Consider the following 21,467-nt stretch of genomic DNA (forward strand, 5'->3'; position numbering starts at 1 on the left):
TTGTTATTTGTTTATTTCCCTTAAAATTTAAAGTTAAAAAAGCAATTCACATTCACTGATGATTCCAAATTGAGTCCCTAACTTTAGATGTTCACTGTATTTAGCTTTCCCTGGTATAATCTCCATATAGGTAGAGTACAGAGAGATGGATGAAAGCTTGGCCAACCTCTCAGAAGATGAGTATTATTCAGAAGAAGAGAGAAATGCCAAAGCAGAGAAGGAAAAGAAGCTTCCCCCACCACCCCCTCAAGCCCCACCTGAGGAAGAAAATGAAAGTGAGCCTGAAGAGCCATCTGGTGAGTTGTAGTAACCAACCAATTTTGTTTTATCTTAGAAATAAGAATAAATGGATTTGTTCCTATTGTGTGATGTTATTTATGTCTTTAGCTTTGGTTTATATTCTAGACATTTGGCCATGTGTGTCTTATGCATGCACATATGCATGCATACATAGTGGTACTGATATTCTTTTTGTGTGTGCCTGTAGATAGGAGGAAAGTAAAGAAGGGGGTGGAAGAGCAGTGGCAGTCAGTATAAAGCATTTGGAAAGCTGGAGGAAATAAACAATTAGAGGAAACACACTGAAAGCCAAATCCAAAGAGCCAAACCACTCAGTGATAACGCTGATTCAGATTTTAGAGATAGAAGGTTCAGAAATTATTCTGGTTATTATGCATTTACCAAATGGATGGATAACTTTCATGGTGTGGATTAGTTTGAGAAGGGTTTTTTCCTGGTGAAAAATTAAAAAATATATCCTGATGTAAAAAAGAACTACTAAGTATAGTACTTGTTAATTATTGAGTCCTCCAGTGGAAGGAATGGTATAAGAAAAGGCTATGAGGAGATTTTAAGCCTAAACAATCTTATGACATGGAAAGATTATTAGAGTCAGAGCTCCAACTATCTTTAAAGAATTCTCACTGATATCTCCTTTGTCTTGAGTCCAACTGAGGACACTCAAACCAATCAGCGATACCTATCTATTTTGAAGAGACCAAACAGAAGTGAAAACTTAATTTTTCATATCTTCTGTCCTTAATGGCATTTCAACTCTTCTTGACTTTGAATTTTTACTATGTTCTCTTCAAAATACTTGATATTTCTAATAGCTCCAGGCCCATTCACCTCACCAGTTCTTTTAAAAACAAAAACAAGTCTGGCGGTGGTGGTTCGGTGACTGGGCACATGCTCAGGTTGCCCTATGATCCCCAGTAGGGGGTGTGCAGGAGGCAGCCGATTGATTCTCTCTCACTTTGGTGTTTCTATCTCTTCCTTTCCCTTCCCCTCTGTCTAAAATCAATAAAAAACATTAAAACAACATGCTTGTTTCAGATCCCATATGCTGTATTTTTGCATGATTTTCATAGGTACCCAGATTAAAGCATATTTCATTTGAGAAGTTTTATTATTTTTTTAGCCTTTAAAACGTTTGTTTTAATATTTCCCTCTGTGATGTATATAAATCACCACACTTGTAATTTAATAAAATGTAACAAAAGAATATACAGGGTGTGTCTCCCCCCTCAAATGTATATACACTTTCACAGCTGATAGCTCAATTTTGAAAATGAAATGTATTTTTGTTTTTGTTTTGTTTTTGTTTTTTTTAAAATATATTTTATTGATTTTTTACAGAGAGGAAGGGAGAGGGATAGAGAGCTAGAAACATCGATGAGAGAGAATCATCGACCAGCTGCCTCCTGCACACCCCCTACCAGGGATGTGCCCGCAGCCAATGTACATGCCCTTGACCGGAATCGAACCTGGGACCTTTCAGTCTGCAGACCGACGCTCTATCCATTGAGCCAAACCGGTTTTGGCGAAAATGAAATGTATTTTAATAAAACACTGCCTTTATAATCATTCAAAGTGTGTGTATACATTTTTTGGGGGGGCACCCTATAGTCTGAGAGCATTTAGAAAAAGATAATTAGATTCTGTGTTCATTTCATCTCAGGAATTAGATTTTCTTAGAATAGTTTTCCTAAACTTTCTTAGAATGACTTCTTGGACAGCTTCTTATTGGATTATATATATTATCTTTGGGACTAATGTTCCTGAGGCAAATGTAGTCACCTCTGTACCTCAACATCTCTCTTTTTGTTCCCTCCTCTTTCTAAAAGAAAAGAAATATAGCTTTCTTCCCTTCTTCTGTCCTTACTCTTCTCTTGACTGTTTACTTCTTTCTTCTGTATTCTTTGCTTTCTTGCCTTCTTTTTTTTCTGCCTTTGCTGGAGACTTGCTAATGAGATACGTGGGGACAATCCTTTTGATATGTCATAGCTCAAGAGGTGGTTCAAGGGCTCTTAAGTATTATTCAGCAGACACCTGACATGCTGCTTCACCCTCTTCTTTGTGGTTGTCAGTGTCTCCAGTAAACAACTGATTTACGTTGGTACCAAGTTGATACTTCTTTGTCTTCTGAAAAATTTAAACCAAGTCTCATTTTGGTGTTTTCTTTTTCATAAAAGCAGCTATTTGTTTATTTGTTGTTGGTTGGTTATCTTTTTTCATAAATATCAGGCACCCCACAAAAAGTAAATATCTTAACATAGGGATTTAGGATTTGGGGAACTGTCTTTTATGCTATTATGTTCTAGTTCACTTTAATTCAGTGGTTTAGTCTAATTATCTTAATATTTGGGGGGAAAGTTAAAGTTTGTTTATTAAGTTTAGGAGATGTGCTCAGAGATGTGTTGATAACAGCCAGAACTTGCCAATATATTGTATGTGGTTATGAAAATTTATAGTTTTTTTTCTTTAAAATAACTTTTAAAAAAATTCCAGGGTGAGTGAGGGAAGTACTTTAGCCAGAAAAGTAGTGATGCAGTTTACTAGCTTATATAATTTAGAAATAGATTGGGCCCTGGTGGTGAATCATAAAATATTACCAGGTGAGTTCAAATATTCAGAAACTGTCCCAAGTTTCCAAATCTTTTGTCTTGTCAGAACCAGTTCTTCCACTTCAGTTTTATTCAGAAATTGAATGGGAGCATTGCCATATGGGTATATTAAAATCTTGAGAGAAGTGGATCTGATTCTTTATCAGAACTTTTCTTCATCTCATTTTAGGTAATAACTAGAAATTAAATTATTCTCTTAAGCTATGTAAGTAAGGTTTTAATACATTTCATTCTTACCAACTTTTTAATTTATTTAGAAAATTTAGCTTTGCTTTTTCCACAGTGTTAATCTTTAGAAGAATAAAATATTTTGTTGATTATGAATGCTCAAGGTATACTGAAGTCAGTGGGTCAGACTTCATTAAACTATTGATTAACTCTTCAAATTGATTTTGTTAGATATGGTTATTAGAGGTGGTTAGTTGATCAGGGACAGCTCTGTATTATATATAATCTGTTTTATTCAATGACTGTGGGAAGAATCACTTTACCTCCTGTTTATATTCTTACAAGAACTCTTGTAAGAATATAAACTAAGGAAAGTACCTGTTCTCCTCTCTGTTTTGCATGATAATTTTGGAAAGAGATATAGGCTAGTAAACAAATTATAAAAATAATTTGTGAGAGATTGGTATGACTGAAATTTGTGTGGTTTTAATTTTGGGACCCAGTTCATATAATAGTCATACTGTAGGTTGAAAGTGGGGTTTTTTAAATCAGATAAAAGAAAACATAACCTGAATTAGTAAAAATAATAAATTGCAGAAAATATGTAAAATGTATGTGAATGAGTAAAAGAATTTATCTTAAAATTCAATGAAATTTGATTACAAACACTGATACCATGAAATTATCCACATGACAAAAGATCCAATGACCAAAATTATTTGTTGTAAGGTGTCCTCATCTCCCCTGTGAGGCAGTCATACTGATTACGTACAGTTAATACAATTTCTGGGTTTGGCAGCATTGGAGAGTTCTATGGTCAGAGTTCAGGTGAAGAATTATTTTGTCAGGCTATTACTATGGCTTATCCCAGGCTTTTCTCTCACCGTGCCTACAAGTGCAGTCAAGAGAGCAGGAGTAGCTTTCAAGTTCAGTGACAATTAACTCAGATAACCTCCAAAGGAACAATAGAATTCTGTTCACCTCATACCCAGTAGGAGACCCTCTTATAGATTTACCAGAAGTTGCTGGGAAATTTATTCCTGCTAGAATTGTTGATGTTGCCATTTTGGCCTACCAGTGTCAAGTGCCTGGAATCATTTGAGTTCTCTTTATAAGAGGTATGGTACATACATTTACAGAACAGACCTAGGATTAATTTTCTTGTTCTTTTTTGGGAGGAGGGGCATGTAGCATCTTTTCAGTGTTCTGATTTGAAACTATGCTTACTGGGCTGAGAAAAAGGTGTCACAGGCTGATAAGGTAATCTAGATCAGTTTAACTAAATTTTTACATTTGAGATAACTATAAATTATATATATATATATCAACACATAGTCCCCACTCTCAGGTAATTTATAGCTTAGTATGAGACACAAATGTACACATAAGTGTGAAATAGAAGGCAAAATACTCTTAAACATTACATTTCACTGTAAAAATTTGGAGGCATAAAGGGTGGGAAGGAAAATATGGGAATTGATAGTATAGAGAGGAACATTAAAAAAAAAAAAAGATAGAGACATTTTCTGCACAAAATAAGACTCCCCCAAATATGGCAGGTCCACATTTACTTTATTTCACACACATCTATACTAATAAAAGGGTAATATACTAATTAGACCAGACATCTTCCAGACAAAGCCACAGTGGTGGGAGCTGAGGCAGAGGTGGTTAGGGGCAATCAGGCCGGCAGGGGAGGGCAGTTGGGGGCGATCTGGCCGGCAGGAAGGTGAGCGGTTAGGAGCCAGCGGTCCCGGATTGCGAGAGGGTGCAGGCTGGGCTGAGGCCGCCCCCCATGTACAAATTTTATGCACCGGGCCTCTAGTTAATTATAAAACTACAGTGCTTTGTTCTAGGCATAGTGCTGGACTCTGAGGGTTCAAAGCTGAACCCTGGGTCTTCCTGCAAAGAATTCACAGTCTAGTTTAGGTTTACAGTGAGTTGACTACAGTGAAGAAACAATACAATAAAAGTGTATTCAAAGTATGGTGAGAATTCAGGAGTTTTTAAATGTTTTTCCCAAGATTGGATCTTGGAAGTTTTACATTAAACATGAAGAGATGAAGTTGGGCTTTTATGAGGCAGTTTGAGATCTTTTTTACTGATTTTGACTGATAAGAACCATTGAATCAGATACTGCCAGTTTCTGTTTGGTCTTAGAGACTGAGCTGCTTTTTCTAATGATTTGATTATTTTGTTTTATATTTTATTAAGGTAAAATAGCATTTTGTTGAGCTGAGAAACTTTGTTTTTATAAATTCCTTGAATTGATCTTGCTACCATTCTTTATTTGGTCTGATCATAGTATAATATAGGAACAGGATACTTTTTCTATGAGGATTTTCTCACCTGCAAAATGAGGACCAAATGAGAAAATATGAACTCCACCTTTGTGTACAGACATCTTTGTAAACACAGAGTTGAACCAGGAATAGGGTGGATTGATGTTTTATTCAGGCAATATGTTTTAGTTCAATATTTTAAATGATAGTGTAACCCTAGCCTCTTTGATTGTTATGCCTTATCCATCTTCACTGTCACATTTTTACTCTAGTGGATTTCACTTCACGTCTAAATAATCTCCTTTATTTATTTAGGTTATCTTTTCCCTCTCATTCATCTGGTACAAAGTGACCAGGTTAGCTTAACTAAAATATCTTGTTTTGCTGCTTTCCTGATCAAGTTCATATAGTTCTGTTAGTTTTGGGCACTAAAGGTGGCTTATTTTACCCATCCTGCTTGATCTCCCACTGCTCTTTGAGACCATCTCCTTCATTAACGGGGAACTGGTTCTCTGCACCATGTCTTGTGCTTTTCTCCTTGATTTTGTAAAAGTTGTGGACCATGCTGGTGATTTCACTGCCTCTCCATCTATCCAGATCTCTCTGGATTTCTTCAGAAAAGTTTCCCTGGTTCTCCAAGTCTGAGTTAGCTTCTTGTTTCCTTTAAAAAAAAAAAAAAAAGTTTCCTTCTGGATATATTTCATCTTTCCCCAATTAGAGTAAATTCTTTTAAAATCGGGATTCAACCTGTTATACTTTTGTACTTGTGCTTGGCAGTTTTGGGATGGATATTCAGCAAATACTGAATTAGATTATTAAACAAGAAACCAACTGATTATTAATATAGTGGAAACTTTATTTTCTAAGATGGGTTTAACGTTAGAGTTTATTTTCTGTCCAGTTTGTCAGGTTTGATTGAAATCAGTAGTTTGGCAGTCACTTTTATTCTGTAAATTTTGTAAAATTTTGATAATTTTGATAAATTTATTTTCTGTTTAAAAATTGTTGCTTCCTAGATCTAGAAGTTTTTCAAATGTTTACAAAAGTTATCAATTTGGATGTGATTCTAAGAAACTAGTCAAAATGTGAATCTGTTGGTCAGCATGTTCCTGAGAACAGCTAACTAATGATTTTTACATCCATACTTGCTTGATAAAAGTATTTCAAAGTCATTTTAGACTTTCTTTTAAGATATTGAAAGAGTGGTCTCTTGAGTATTTGACTCAAGATGAGAAAAGATCCAGTAGTGTCTATAACAAATACTTAACTGCTTAAGAATGACTTAACAGATCTGCAGAAGGTTTATTAGAGGGCAATTGAAAGGCTGCTGTGTAAGATAGAACAAAAAGATTTTATTTCATTTTGGAGAAGATAGGCATAAATAACCTGTATTAAGGATCTCTACTCCAAACTTGAGGGTCTGTGTGTGTGGTGAATGGGTGAAAACAAAAGGAAGTCTGTGAATTGGTGTCAAAATCAAAGTGATATTAAAAAGTTGCTTTGGTATATTTTTATTTTCTGTTTTGAATTTGAACTCATGGAAGATAACTGTACTTGCCTACTGTTCCATATCATTGTGCCGCTGTCAGAAGGAGAGCCCTAGGCTGGAAAGACCCAAAGAGCAAATGAGTATTGCGTTTTTATATGTTTTAATCGGAGACACTATGTGGATGGAGAGTTAGCTTCAAACTGTTGTATGTGTGTTGTTTTTAAGAAAATGATGAAGAATTGGTCTAGAATACTAATGATAAAGATGGTGATGTTTTCAGATGTCTTTGGAGAAATGGGACCCTCAAATACTCATGAGTATATTATGATTAGAGAAAAAAAGCAACCTCATCTTTACTTCTTCCAAGTCAAGAGATAAATCTCTTTGTCCTGTTGCTTAATTTTAAGCACTTTTTGTTTTGTTTTCCATCATTTCTTACATGTCTATATCAACTTCTGCTTGGCTTTCTCCTATTTCTCTGCATAAGTCATATTTTGGATTTTTATACTTCTCCCACATCTTTTTTGTCAAAAACAGTATCTTTTTTTAAAGACTGCCCTACCTAGTTTGTAAAAGAGCAACCTGTTAACCTTTAAAGCACATAAGTCAGGAGTAAGAAATCCATATTTCTATTCAAAGTACCATTGACCGGGGGAAAGAGATCAGTCAAGAGCTACCTGTAGGTTAAAATAAGCTAATTAGCAGATAGCATGGTATATAGTGGGAAAAGAGGAAAATGATAGTAGGAAGGACAAAATAATTCAGGCTTACTTGCTGGCTTGAAAGAGGTTTTTGTTTTTACTTTTTTTTTTCCAGAAGTGGTTACATGCCTTCATGACATTGATGTTATTCTTTGCCAAGAATAGGAAATATACTTTGAGAGAGGAACTGTATTATTCCTGATGCCTAAATGTTATTCTTGGAAACCGTATTTATTTTCTTGTTCTCTGCCCTTCTCTTCCCTTTTTTTTAAATATAATTCAGTCTTCTGATCTAGCTTGGTTCTATTTGGAACTAAAAAAGATAATGACAATAATTTTTTTTAACTTTGGAATATTTTTTTTATGAACAATCCAGAAGTTAGTAAAAATGAACATTTTTTATTTAAGCTTTAAAAGTTAAATTTTAAATGTAGGGCCTACATTTTCAAGATACGTTTGCAGATTAGATTATGTAATTGGAGTCATCCCTTCTTAATTATTATGCCTTGTGCCTTGTCTGAGAAGCATAACCTTCTAGAACCTAAAGGGCTGTTCAGATAATAACAAAGTGAGATACTGTGGTTTTAGAATGATATTCTATTCTACCTTCAAAGCAGAGCACATACCTTTTAGCAGTACATTTTAATATTGTAAAAAAATTATTTCTATCTAAACACGTTCATATACTTAAAGATGAAGATGTCATTTTAAGGCTTACAGGCCTTTAAGCATTCTTACAGCAAGGGTGCTATGTTAGTTTTACTTTGCTACCTATTTCTTTTAACTCAAGTGGCAGAATAATTAATCTGCTTTCTAGTTGAGATTCTTTTAAAATAAACTGATTAAATAAAGCTTGTCCAGTTTTTAGATAATTGGGGGCTGGTCTTTTCATGTCTTCCAAAGATCACAGTATTTTCCCATAGTGTACCAGGTGGCTCAGAGTTCAAGAGGATCATAGCATCCGTTTTGGTGATAGATTTTGGAAGAGTCTGGAAGATAATCTAACTTTCTCAGATTGAATTTTCAAGCTGTGATACTTTTCTTGAAGTTATTTCTACACATTAATCAACCAGAAAAAATTTTCTTAGCAGGCTTATTGTATTTGGCATATGAGAGTAGGCCATCTTATTATGCCATGTTTTAAAGAAAGCACTGGCATATTCAGGCCTAGGATTGAATTCTGATAAAACCTTTTTGTAATTGAATTTTTTTGTTACATACTCTGCTTTGAAGTCAAGGGGAGAATTTTTCATTAAAATAAGTCTTTTACTTATCATACATATATATATTCTTTTTAGATAGAAAAGTAAAGATAAAGAGATATTGAGCGGATGCTGAATTGCTGCAACTTCAGATCCTAGAGCCCATCTCACACCCATTCTCAGTCTACCAATAATTAGTAAAAGACATTGGGAATCCCTTTTCCCCCTATCCAACCTTGACTATTAAATAAGACTGACAGTAAGGATTTAGCAATTAGAAATACTATGTACTTTGTTTTGCTACCTTTCAATAAGAACCAGTGTGTAAAGTTGAAATTTCCTAACCAGAAATTTGAAGACTATGATGTGATTCCCTGGGCCTTGATTCCAAAGGAGCTCTCTGAATATGGGTTTACTAGTTGGTGGTGAATTGATAGTCGCCAACTATTAGGCCTTTATGTCCAGATATTATCTCAATTTATGGAGTAAGGTCCCTGAGTTCTCCTCTTTCCTTCCACAGGGCAAGCAGGAGGACTTCAAGACGACAGTTCTGGAGGGTATGGAGACGGCCAAGCATCAGGTGAGGGTGGCTTAGATGCTTGCCACTTAGTAGCAAGAGCCGCCAAGTCAGGGATTGATGCTTGCAAGTGTTTTTGGCTGTGGTATCCACATTTTAGCCAGAAGCGCAGGGGAAATTTAACCCACAGGACAGAGTAGTATTAGGAGAGAGTGTAGCTAGAACAAGGCAAGCAAAACCTTTTGAAGTCCTCAGGCCGATCTCAGCCCTCCGCTCTTTGTGTTTTTAAGGAGATGGCGGATACTTTTCTCCCCCGCAGCTTATATAGTATCAGTAAACATGACATAAAACATAGACTTAGGAATCATGGGACCTGTAAAAAGAAATACAGCTGTATACATAGAGAAGACAATCTATAGGCTGAAAGTCTTTTTAAAAAAAGGACAGAAAGGCATTCTAGGACTAGTCAGAAATTATACAGGCAAGTGACTCATTTTAGAAACGGTTGTTGCATAGTGTTGGGTAAATTTTTTTCTCTAACATTGCACAGTTAATTATTTTGCAGTTTAAACCTTTTGTTTCTCACATGAAAATTATTATTTTTTAAAGTCTGCTCGAGATACGCTCTTTATTTTCAGACCAAACTATGGTATTTTTACTTCTAGGGAAAAGTAAAGGGTTAAATGATTTTTAGGGCCCATTTGGAACAGTTAAAGTTTGGTCCAGGAATCCAAAGTACTATGTCTGCATTTTATCCTTTGCCACTTAAAGAATGTTTTTGTGTTCTGGTGTCAAGGCTGCTTTTACATATTGATACAACTGGAATAGGTATTACTCTATTTTTGTAGCATGTCATTTTTCAATTGTTACTTCTACTTTAAAATTATTTGTCTATTATAGTTTGTGTACAGCAGGTCCAGGGAGTATTTGTATTTTACTCTTGGAGCAAAGATAGTTCAGCATTAATACAGAAATTAATATTTAGGGGATTCAGACTGTTAGAAACAGATTTCTTTAAATGCTAGCCCAAGGATTGGCAGTTGATAACCAGTATATGGTTATTTTAGAGAAGTTAAAAATCCTTATTCAGCCAAACCTTCAAGAATGTTTTTCATCGAAGGATGCACAGTTGGATCTTCCGTGGAATTGTTGAGGGTCAGGGATAGCCTTTAGAGCTTTAATCTTGAACAACTATATTGGCTTTTCTTGTTGTTTTTTGTTTTGTTTTTATGTGAATAAATTTTTACTCTTGCTAAAGTAAACAAAACATTGTATTGCTGAAAGTAAAAGCAAACTTTCATATACAGCTGTGGTGCTACAGACTTGACATTAGTAGAACATGAGTTTTAAGCATTTCCAGGAATTGTGGTGACTATTCTGAATCCTTCAAGGTCTCCCTTCAGGCCTTTGTCATGTTCAGAAGTATACATTTGTGCGGTGATCAATCAGCATTAGAAATGTGCTTATAAGTGATCAGCAATCTTCTCTAAATAAAGCCAGTGACCCTCATGAGTGTCATTGGGACAGGGATCATATCTTGACTTTTTAAAAATTCATATCAAATTGGGTTATACATCCTAAATCTTAAAAATTAGAAGGGAACTTGAGGTCATCTTGTCTAGCTTCCTAGACAAACAGATAGTATTGTATCACCCCTATTTTATGGATTAGGACCGGAAACAAAGTTAAATGACTTGACCAGGGATACACCAGCAGTTGGGGGAATGAGAACCCAGAGGTCTTGTTTCTTAAGCATAGGCTACTCATTATACACTTCCTCCTAGAATCGTTTAAAATGTGCATTTACCCATAAAAAGAAAACATCTAAAGCATAAGAAATCATATGATTCTCCTCTTTTATTCTTTTCTCTCCTTCATTCTTTTATTCTTTTTATTTGTAAACTATTATAAGACTGAATATGGTACATCTGTAGTTGACTGACTTTTAGTAGTCTTTGATATGTAGATCCTATCAGGCTTTGGTTTTCACTCTTTAGCTAGAAACCTAGTTATAGTTAATTTATCTACTTTATTGGGGGGGGGGGTTAAAAAAAGCAAGTAACTCTCATGGAAAAAGAAGCTTTCTTCTCTATTAATTTTTGTATTTCTGTTTCCTTACTCAAGATGCTGCTGTTATATCAGAATCAGGATGGGGGAATGAGTTCATGGAATAAGAGGCCTACATCTTTACCTGTCCCCCCTCCCCTTTTCTGCCTCTAGAATTGACCTATCCAGAGAGATCTAAATTAGTACCTTTAGTAATTTAACTACTTTTACTATGTTTTCAAAGTGTTGAGCCATTAGAAAAAGTAGTTGTGCTTTTATAGCATGACTGCATTTTTAAAGGTGAGCTAGAATTTCCTGTGTAAAGTGGTGAGAAAGAGTAACTGAATAAAGGGCAAGATTGGTATGTAGGCAACATTGGGGCTTTTTAAAAATTAAATAGCATCTTTGAAACATTCTCAATTTCTAGAATACCAGATTCTGACAAGTGCACACAAACACCGAAGTATAAAACTGTATTCTAGAGCCAAGTATAAATTATTTCTGAATTATATATACTACTAATAACTTCCTTTTAATAAGGATATTAACAACTGTACTCTTTAAGGTTTTCCCTCTAAAGGAGACACTTAAGAGTTAGATTATCCAGAGTGGTCTGTTAGTTCATTTCGGAAATAGCCTATAAGGATGTTTTAATTTAGCTTCTGAAAAGTTTAAGTTGCAAATTAATTTTTGTTTCTTGTGAAAAAAGGTTAGATTTTTTTCTTGCAGGCTTTTAGCCTTGATTTTAATAGTGGCTTTCCTTCCTTGAAAATAATAGTATTTATTCCTAAAAACCAAAAAGAAGGACATAATTACCAAGATTTTTTTTAAGAGACCATTTTTCATTTTTAAAAATTGATGAAGTATTTTTAAGAATAGCTAGCTTTTTTAGATGTTATGTAAAAAATCAAGATGGAGAAGACTATTCCACAGATAATGGCTTCTTTAAATTCCTTTTATTAAACTTTTGATATTTGATTTAAAGATACTTTAAAACTACCACACGAGTTATATAAATAAAATCTCTTAATTGTTACATATTCTCAAGATTCCCAAAGTTAGCCAGCTGCATTAGAATGCTTTTTAAAAAATATTTTTAAAATTGATTTGAGAGAGAGGAAGGGAGCGGGGTAGAGAGATAGAAATATTGGTATGCTGCTTCCTGCACGCCCTGAGATCCAGCCTACAACCCAGGCATGTTGCCCTGCCTGGGAATCAATCTGGTGACCTCTTGGTTCATGGGTGGATGCTCAACCATTGAACCGTACCTGCTGAGTTATTAGAGTGATTTGTTTATGGTAACACTTGGAATGAGGAGCCAGGTGTAATATAAAGTTAAGTGTTTTTTTCTACATGGTTTTCCTGTCATTGACAATAGTATTTTGCAATAGGATTGGTGTTCAATGACCATCAATTAAACATAGAGAAGATAATAGCTAAGAAAGAAAACTACCCCTATTTGGGGGAGGGAGAAAAGTAGAGTTTATACAATTTATTGATTTTCATGTTAATAGTAGACACTCATGAAATAAACCAAAAAGTAAACTATTAAGAGATATTTGCTTCAAATACTCAGGATTATTATTATTGTTATGTAGGTAATGCTTCTTATAATATGACATGTTTTTTTATCTTGGTTTTGTTTTTTGTTTATTTATTTATTTTGATTTGGTGATAGGGGACTAGAGACATCAAAGCTGTAGTTTTAGAAAATTTCGCATTACTGTAATAACCTTTATCCCCTGATAGTCAGCATTTCTTCTTTTCTTGCCTTAACTTCCTGCTGGATCCTCAGCAGTATGGCTCTTACTGATTATTTTTCTCTTTAGGAATAATTAATTATTCTGATAGTGTTTAATTTTAGGTTGGGATTAATTAAATGTGAGGATTGTTGATTTGATTTAGTAACTTGAACAGTATTTTCCCCTCATTATCTGTTGTGGATAGATAGGTTTTTCTCTTTGTCTCCAAGCACAGTGTTTCTTAATGTGCAGCCCATACCAGCATTAGGCATTTTTGTTTGACCTCTTGTTAACCATTTTGTTTTTCTAGGCAGTGTTTGAATGTGTTTGTGGCAACACCTAAATAGCTTAGCTATAATTTTACAAGTTGCAACTTTACCTGCCTTGTTCATTTTATTCTTCTAATCTTACTAATACCTTTTCCTTTAATTTTGCTTCCATTATCAGTGCTTCCAACTTCTTGTCTTAAGTGCTTTTAAGTAATTAAATATGGATACCTGGTACCTATTTAGTTACTTATATGTAATTATTTCAATGGTATTAAATTTTAACACTCTTTAAATTATTTCTTGATAATTCTTAAGCTGATGGTTAAGTATATTTTATAGAGTGATCTTAGAAATATAAAGTAAAATGTATATAAATGTATGTCTAAGGACATCTTATAAAGATGTACTTAACTTTCAGCATATAAAAACACCAACTTAATACCCAACTTAAAGAGTTTCAAAATAACATATTTTACTTATAGAATATGAGATATACTACATATATATGTATTATATACATGTATATATACATGTATATGTACTATATACTATATACAGTAACGTATTTTACTTGCAATAAGTAATACACCATTTCTAATGTTTCTGCCAGAAAAGGTAAATTCCTTGCCTTCTTCTATCTCTTCATTGTAGTCTGCTTAACTTCTCTCACTGCTTGCCGGCATTGAATTATGGGAACTAATGGGGATGCCATTGATGAGATTGCGTATTTCATACTGTTCGTTATTAAACCTTAGAGGTCTTTTCATGTTCCTTGGTCTAATCCTCAAAGAGGGCAGGTGATTGTGTTTTTCACTCCATAGCTTCTTTTGCTTTCTGTTTATGTATTTTCCTTAAAATTTATTGTACACTATTAGTGATACTAATTGTAAGTAGCATATTCTCCAACATTTTCAATGAAAAAATAAGTTCAATGCCTTGTTATGTTTTATAAGGTGTATTGTTTCACTCAGTAAACTGTAATTTTGGAGTGACTACATTTTAAGGATGTTTTAGCTTTTGAGCAATTTTTTTTTTTTTTTAAGGAGGTGAGATCAGGCTGTGAATGAGGCAAAGCTTTACAGAGGTTCTCAGGTCCAAAAAGAGTTTGAGGCATAATCATTATCCCTAATTCTGAATTCACTTGCCGTTTTCCCAGAAGTCCTTTGCTTGCTTTGCTAGGTGTGGAGGGTGCAGCGTTCCAGAGTAGACTTCCTCATGACCGGATGACTTCTCAAGAAGCAGCTTGTTTTCCAGATATCATCAGTGGACCACAGCAGACCCAGAAGGTCTTTCTATTTATTAGAAACCGCACAGTAAGTTCTTTTTCCATCTCTTTATAAAAAGTGCATATTACTTTTAGAGAGAATATGGGGGAAAGAGAGTACCATTGTTGAAAATTAGTGTGTTTTTTTTTTCCCCTTCAGATATTTTAAAATTTTTATATGTGATTCTTGTTTTTGTAAAATTGAGATCCTACTTGCTCTCATTCTTTGGCTCTTTTTCATTCCTCATAGCCTCATATACATAATAAGAATCTTTACACATTTTAAAAATATATACTTTTAAAATAATCACTTTTTCTTTCTCAGGATAAGAGAAACCATTATTCTCTTTTATTTATCTGGTTCAACATCCTCCTCTGGCTAAATATAATTGATTTTTAATGTTTGCATAATATTTTATCTGACAGTCAAGTCGCAGTTTAACTGTTGGACATTTCAGTGTCCATTTTTACATGTTAAAGCAGCTTTTATACATTCTTGACTCTATCTCTGTTTATTATTTCATTTTGATTGAGTTCTAAAAGAAAAGCTACTTTGTTAAAATGTATGAATGGCTGCTTAACGCCTTGTTTTGTTTTGTTTTTTAAATATATTTTATTGATTGTAGGGAGGAAGAGGCGGGGGAGGGGGAGAGAGAGAGAAACATTAATGATGAGAGAGAATCATCAATTGGCTGCTTCCTGCACGCCCCCTACTGGGGATGGAGCCCATAACCCGGGCACGTGCCCTTGACCGGAATTGAACCTGGAACCCTTTAATTTGCAGGCCGACGCTCTACCCACTGAGCCAAAACAGCCAGGGCAAGGTTTTTTGTTTGTTTGTTTGTTTGTTTTTTTAATATTTTTTATTTTTATTTCAGGGAGGAAGGGAGAGGGAGAAAGAGATAGAATCATTGATCGGTGGCCTCCTACATGCCCCACACTGGGGATCTAGCCCGCAAGCCAGGCACGTGCCCTGACCAGGAATCGAACCTGGGACTCTTCACTCCGCAGGCCAACACTCTATCCACTGAGCCAAACTGGCTAGGGCACCCCTTAAGTTTTGATACAGGTTCCCAGATTACTTCCCAAAAGGGCTGAACCAGGTGGCACATTCATTGCCTTGTCCCTGTTTTGTTATTAAAATGATGACAAACTGTGCTGCTGTAGTAGACCAAAACTGTTGCATTTATTTTACATTTCTTGGACTATTTAAACTCACTGCTTTTTTACATTTATTAGTTATTTGTATTTCTTCTATGAATTTTTCTTTCATATCCTTTATTCATCAGAATTTCTTAACCATAGAGTAGAGGAGGGCAAGGTACTATTCAGAAAATATTCATTGTATTCTAGGGTGATAAAAAGCAAATTTACCTTGTAATTTCAGTTATTTTGAATTTAGCTCAGAGTGTCATTTTAGCATGTCTGCTTTTTAGCCATCACTGACTTCTTTATTGTGACTGGTAGGTTACAAAATTACAGCTAAATTTGGATTGTTTAGGTAGTGGGATTGGTAGGTTATACTGCGTTTTTGTAGTACAGAATAAAGGTTCTCTTTTGTGGAGAAAAAAGCAGATTGGTTTTTAAAAATGTGAGTGGAGCCCCACCAGCGTGGCTCAGTAGTTGAGCATTTATCTATGAACCAGAAGCTCACAGGACACATGCCCGGGTTGTGGGCTCGATCCCCAGTGTGGGGCTCATGTGCAGGAAGCAGCCAATCAGTGATTCTCTCTAGTCATTGATGTTTCTCTCTCTCTCCCTTTCCCTTTCTCTTTGAAATAAATAAAAAATACATATATATTTTTTAAATGTGAGTGGAAAAATTTTAATGTGTATTTCTGAGGTTAATTTGTCTTATAATTGCATCCATGTCTATGTGTAGCATAACATTTGATCTAAATGGATCTTTTTAGACAAAATTGTCTTTATATATATACTAGAAGCCCGATGCACGAAGATTCGTGCTAGAATGGGCTTTCCTTTCCCTGGCTGCCGGCACCGCCTTTCCACTCCGGCCCAGCCCCTTTCCGCTCCGGGAGCCACCTCTTTCTGCTCCGGCCCCACCTTCACACGCTGCCCAGAGGTCCTGAGAGACCGGGGGTGGGGTCCAGATTGCTAGAGGGCACAGGCCAGGCTGAGGGACCCCACCGGTGCACGATCAGGGCTGGGGAGGGGCCACGGGAGGTCTCCATGGTGTGTCCAGCTCATCTCGCTCACTCCCAATCAGCCGGACCCCAGCAGCAAGCTAACCTACTGGTTGGAGCGTCTGCCCCTGGTGGTCAGTGCACATCATAGTGACTGGTCGACCAGTCAACTCTCTGCCCCCTGGTGGTCATTGCACATCATAGCAAGTGGTTGAGCGGCCTTAGTGTATCATTAGTATATTATGCTTTGATTGGTTGAACGGATGACCAGACACTTAGTATATTAGGCTTTATTATATAGGACTAGTAGCCCATTTGCAGGAAGAATCCTGCAAGCAGCCATTGGGGCCGCGTGTGCTGCCGCCGCCTTTGCGGGCCGCCGCGCCTGCACCCGCTCATCACTGCCGCCCACCCAGCTCCACCCCGCTCTGCCCCGCCCCGCTCAGGCTTTCCCTCTGGCAGCCACCTTGCTTTCTGCTTTTCCTCCCTCTTCCTTCTAAGTTGTCTTCAGTCTTCACTCCTCCCTCCCTCAGCGTATGCAAATTAGCCGCCATCTTTGTTGGGTACTTTGCATACTCGCCCTGATTGGCTGGTGGGCGTGGTTTTTTGGCATAGCGAAGGTGCGGTCAATTTGCATATTACTATTTTATTTGGTAGGATGAGAGAGAATCATCAATGGGCTGCCTCCTGCACACACCCACCCCCCCCCCCAGGGATTGAGCAACCTGGCTATGTGCCCTGACGGGGAATCGAATCATGACTTCCTGGTTCATAGGTTGACATTCAACCACTGAGCCACACTGGCTGGGCAACCTAAGCTTTATTTTATAGGGTAGAAGGAGGAAGAGGCTTATTTTGGGGGGTGCAGAGCTTGGGCCCAGAGTGTACTTGAGGAATTCCATTTTTCCGTGACAGGCCAGAGGAAAGTGGAGATGCTATGATTTTGGTTATATTTCTTAATTGGATTTATTTACAAATGACCAAATTTCTTGTTCATTGAAATTTGTCTTTGGAGCAGTCTTTATTAAGTTTTAGCTAAGACTTAAAATATAGTGGTAGGCAGTTGGTCTTACATTTTGAAGATGTATATTCAATTTGAAGAGAATTCATGTTAGAGCCCTTTGATTGTACCACAGTATTTTTCATTTCTCATCTTACTGCTTTTTCAGCAGCATTTGAAATAATAATTGACCGCTCCTTTTTTCTTAAACACATTACTCCCTTAGCTTAACATAATGTTACTAGAGGCCCGATGCACGAAATTCATGCAAGAGTAGGCCTTCCTTCCCTGGCTGCCAGCACCAGGTTCCTTCTGGCACCTGGGACCCAGGCTTCCCTCCAACCACTGGCAGGCACCTGGAACCCAGGCAGCCCTGGCTTCGTCCAGAAGAATGTCCAGTCTAATTAGCATATTACGCTTTTACTAGTATTATTATAGACTAGAGGCCTGGTGCACGAAATTTGTGCAGGGGGGGTGTCTCCCTCTGCCCAGCCTGCACCCTCTACAATCCAGGGCTGCTGGCTCCTAACCGCTCTCCTGCCTGCCTGCCTAATTGCCCCTAACTGCTTCTGCCTGCCAGCCTGATCACACTCTAACCGCTACCCTGTCGGTTTGATTGACGCCTAACTGCTTCCCTGCTGGCCTGATCGCCTCCAACTCCCCTCCCCTGCCGACCTGATCGCCCCCAACTGCCCTCCCCCGCAGGCCTGGTCACCCCCAACTACCCTCCTCTGCCGGCCTGATCACACTCAACTGCCTCCCCTGCAGGCCTGGTTGGCCCCAACTGCCCTCCCCTGCAGGCCTGGTCACCCCTAACTGCCCACCCCTGTAGGCCTGGTCGCCCCCAACTGCCCTCCTCTGCTGGCCTGGTCACCCCCAACTGCCCTCCTCTGCAGGCCTGCCCTCCCCTGCAGGCCTGCCCCCCCCCAACTCCTCTGCCGGCCTGGTTGCACCCAACTGCCCTCCCCTGCAGGCCTGGTTGCCCCCAACTGCCCTCCCCTGCCAGCCATCTTGTGGTGACCATCTTGTGACAACATGAGGGTGGCCATCTTGTGAGAACGTCACAGCAGCCATCTTGTGACGGCGTCACGTGAGGGCATTGTGCAACACCACCTAGGCTTTTATTATATAGGATGGTTTTCTCCTGCTTCCCTGGCTGCTGTCTTCTCTTGACTGCTTTGTAGGCTTATCCTTGAACAACAGGCCATTATGTGAACTGCTTGGAGTTCCTTAATCCTTTGCACTCGCTTGCTTTTTTCTCGATTCCTTTATTCTAATGCTAACCGTGTCGAGTCACACTCAACATCCGAGTGCAAAAGGTTAAGGCTCCTTAACGTCCTCTCCTGTAGGACCCCCTCTTCTACACTTTTGGCTTTAGTTATCACCCATATGCAAATTGCTCTAGATCTTAACTCTCCTGTAAGCCCCAGCTATATATGGAGATACCAGTCTTATATCTACTCTTGATTGTCTTGAAACTAAACTCGTTACTCATCTTTCAGTGATCCTTATTCAGTGAATGGCATACTTACTTATTTAGTTGTACAAGCCACAAATGGAGGAGTTTTCCTTGGCATCTCTTTTCCCCCACCTCTGCATATCTAATTGATCATTTGATTTTGTTCGTTTTACCTACTCAGGATCTCTGGCGTCATGTAATACAGGTTTAAATCCTAGTTGCTTCCTACCAGCTGTATGATCTTGGCAAGTTGCTAGGTATTTTTTTTCTTTTTTAGGTTGAATATCTCTTAGCTTCTTCAGTAATTTGTTCATTTGTCATGTTTTTGTGTTTCATTAGTTTCTTTGTCAGGAATATAACACCCATTGTTTCAGTGAAAGGAAAGCCCGTATTTGGGGCTTTAAAGTTAAAAAGATATTTTAAAATGGAAATATGGTATACATCAAATTGTGTGTAATACAATTTCTATCATTTAAATACAGTTGCAGTTGTGGTTGGATAATCCAAAGATTCAGCTGACTTTTGAGGCTACTCTCCAACAATTAGAAGCACCTTACAACAGTAAGTAATGTGTCCAGTAGAACTGGTTTTGGACTGGATTATGAAAATTGACATTTCCTTCCATGAGCCTCATGGCTCCTTAATTTTTTTAATTTGTATTTTCATCTTATTTCACCTTGTACTGTGCAAAAATGAGCCTTGTAGAAAAGCTGTTTTGTATGTTGTAAGTGTTTTCTGGTTTTTAAATTGTAGTAACAGATGAGTGAGTTTAAGAGATTGCTAGTGATTTTCCCAGACCTATGTTCCAGCTTTACACCATGGAGTACTTTGTTGGCGTTCAATTGACTGGCTACCTAGCTTTCTCATTTCCCACTTGGCACTAACAAAATCTTACAAAGTTTTGCCAAAGTAAATGAGCATAATATTACATTAAGAAGGGTTGGTTTTGACTTTTATTTCATTATGATAGAATGTCATTCTTAAAAATTCCTAATTATGTGTTATGCATTTTGTACTACCTCATAACTTAGTTCTAAGAATCACTTTTCTAAAGGAGTCACATGACCTGAAGGTTGTGGAATAGATGTATAGAATGATTTCATGATGGAGAAATAGAGTTAAAAAGTATTTTGTTTAAACTGCTAAAAATATAAACATGTTTTTAACTTCATTTATTCTATAGGTGATACTGTGCTTGTCCACCGAGTTCACAGTTATTTAGAGCGTCACGGTCTTATCAACTTCGGCATCTATAAGAGGATAAAACCCCTCCCAAGTAAGGACCTGTCCAATGCATTCCTGATTTTGTTATAGTTCTAGGACTCGGTTTTATTTCCAGGAGGCTTTTAGCATTTTATTTTGATTTCTAAATCTATATTTGGAGTTAAAATATTCCAGAGTTCATCTTAAAGGTCAAAATTAAAATATCTTCATAAATGCATCCTATATAATAATCCTATATAATAAAGAGGTAATATGCAAATTAACCCTCACACCCTCACAAGATGGCTGCCTACGACCAGGCCGGCAGGGGGGTTAGTGTGGGACGACCAAATGACTGAACAAGCAGGTTGCGTGGAGTGACCAGGCCTGCGGGGGAGTTAGTGAGGGACGATCAAACCTGCGGGGGGCGGGGGGGTGACCAGGCCAGCAGGGGGGGACAGTTGGGGGCGACCAGGCTGGCACACAGAGACAGTGAGGGACTATCAGGCCGGCGGCGGGGGGGCGGGGGGGCAGGGGGTTTAGGGGCAACCAAGCAGGCAGGCAGGTGAGCGATTAGGAGCCAGCGGTCCAGGCTTGTGAGAGGGATGTCCCAACTGCTGGATTAGTCAGACATCCCCCAAGAGGTCCCGGATTGGAGAGGATGCAGGCTGGGCTGAGGGGAAACCCTCCCCCCCCCCCCCCCGTGCACAAATTTTGTGCACCGGGCCTCTAGTTTCCTATAATTTCTGGTTTGATAGGTTCTTAGTAAAGGTATTAGACTTTCAATTTAAGAAGAATCAGTTAAAATATAAAATTTATTAAAAATGAGAGAAGTAAGTTATGAAAGCAGGAGGTTGGAGGTTTTCTCTCATTGTCTAGTTTTTTTATACTGCTGAAGTTTGCATTTCTTCTTTTTACATACTATTTACCCCTTTCACAGTCTCCGGATAATATCTGCCAGGAATCCAGGAGATAGGGATATTGTGAGAATTAATTAACTAATTATTTTTAAAATACATTTATTTCTTATGCTTTAATAATTCCAAAAGGGATACTGAAGACTGTTGAAGTAAAG

The 21,467-nt window shown here is 37.5% G+C and overlaps 2 protein-coding genes across 6 annotated transcripts in view; one reads left to right on the top strand and one right to left on the bottom strand.

Annotated features, from left to right (window-relative positions):
• Window positions 1–21,467, top strand: part of KDM1A (lysine demethylase 1A) — a 74,036-nt gene that overhangs the window by 19,702 nt on the left and 32,867 nt on the right. For 3 of the 4 annotated variants that reach the window (XM_054720926.1, XM_054720923.1, XM_054720925.1), the window contains exons 2-6: window positions 131–296; window positions 9,269–9,328; window positions 14,502–14,635; window positions 19,672–19,750; window positions 20,373–20,465. In XM_054720926.1, coding sequence (XP_054576901.1) covers window positions 146–296; window positions 9,269–9,328; window positions 14,502–14,635; window positions 19,672–19,750; window positions 20,373–20,465 — 517 coding nt within the window. In that variant the 5' untranslated portion in view covers window positions 131–145. The remainder of the gene's footprint in view (window positions 1–130; window positions 297–9,268; window positions 9,329–14,501; window positions 14,636–19,671; window positions 19,751–20,372; window positions 20,466–21,467) is intronic. The other variant, XM_054720924.1, reaches the window with a different exon arrangement.
• LUZP1 (leucine zipper protein 1) overlaps window positions 1–21,467 on the bottom strand; it is a 124,806-nt gene that overhangs the window by 2,619 nt on the left and 100,720 nt on the right. The gene's annotated exons all lie outside the window — the stretch shown is intronic.

The sequence above is a fragment of the Eptesicus fuscus genome, chromosome 9 (assembly GCF_027574615.1).
Source record: "Eptesicus fuscus isolate TK198812 chromosome 9, DD_ASM_mEF_20220401, whole genome shotgun sequence".
Lineage (NCBI taxonomy): Eukaryota > Metazoa > Chordata > Mammalia > Chiroptera > Vespertilionidae > Eptesicus > Eptesicus fuscus.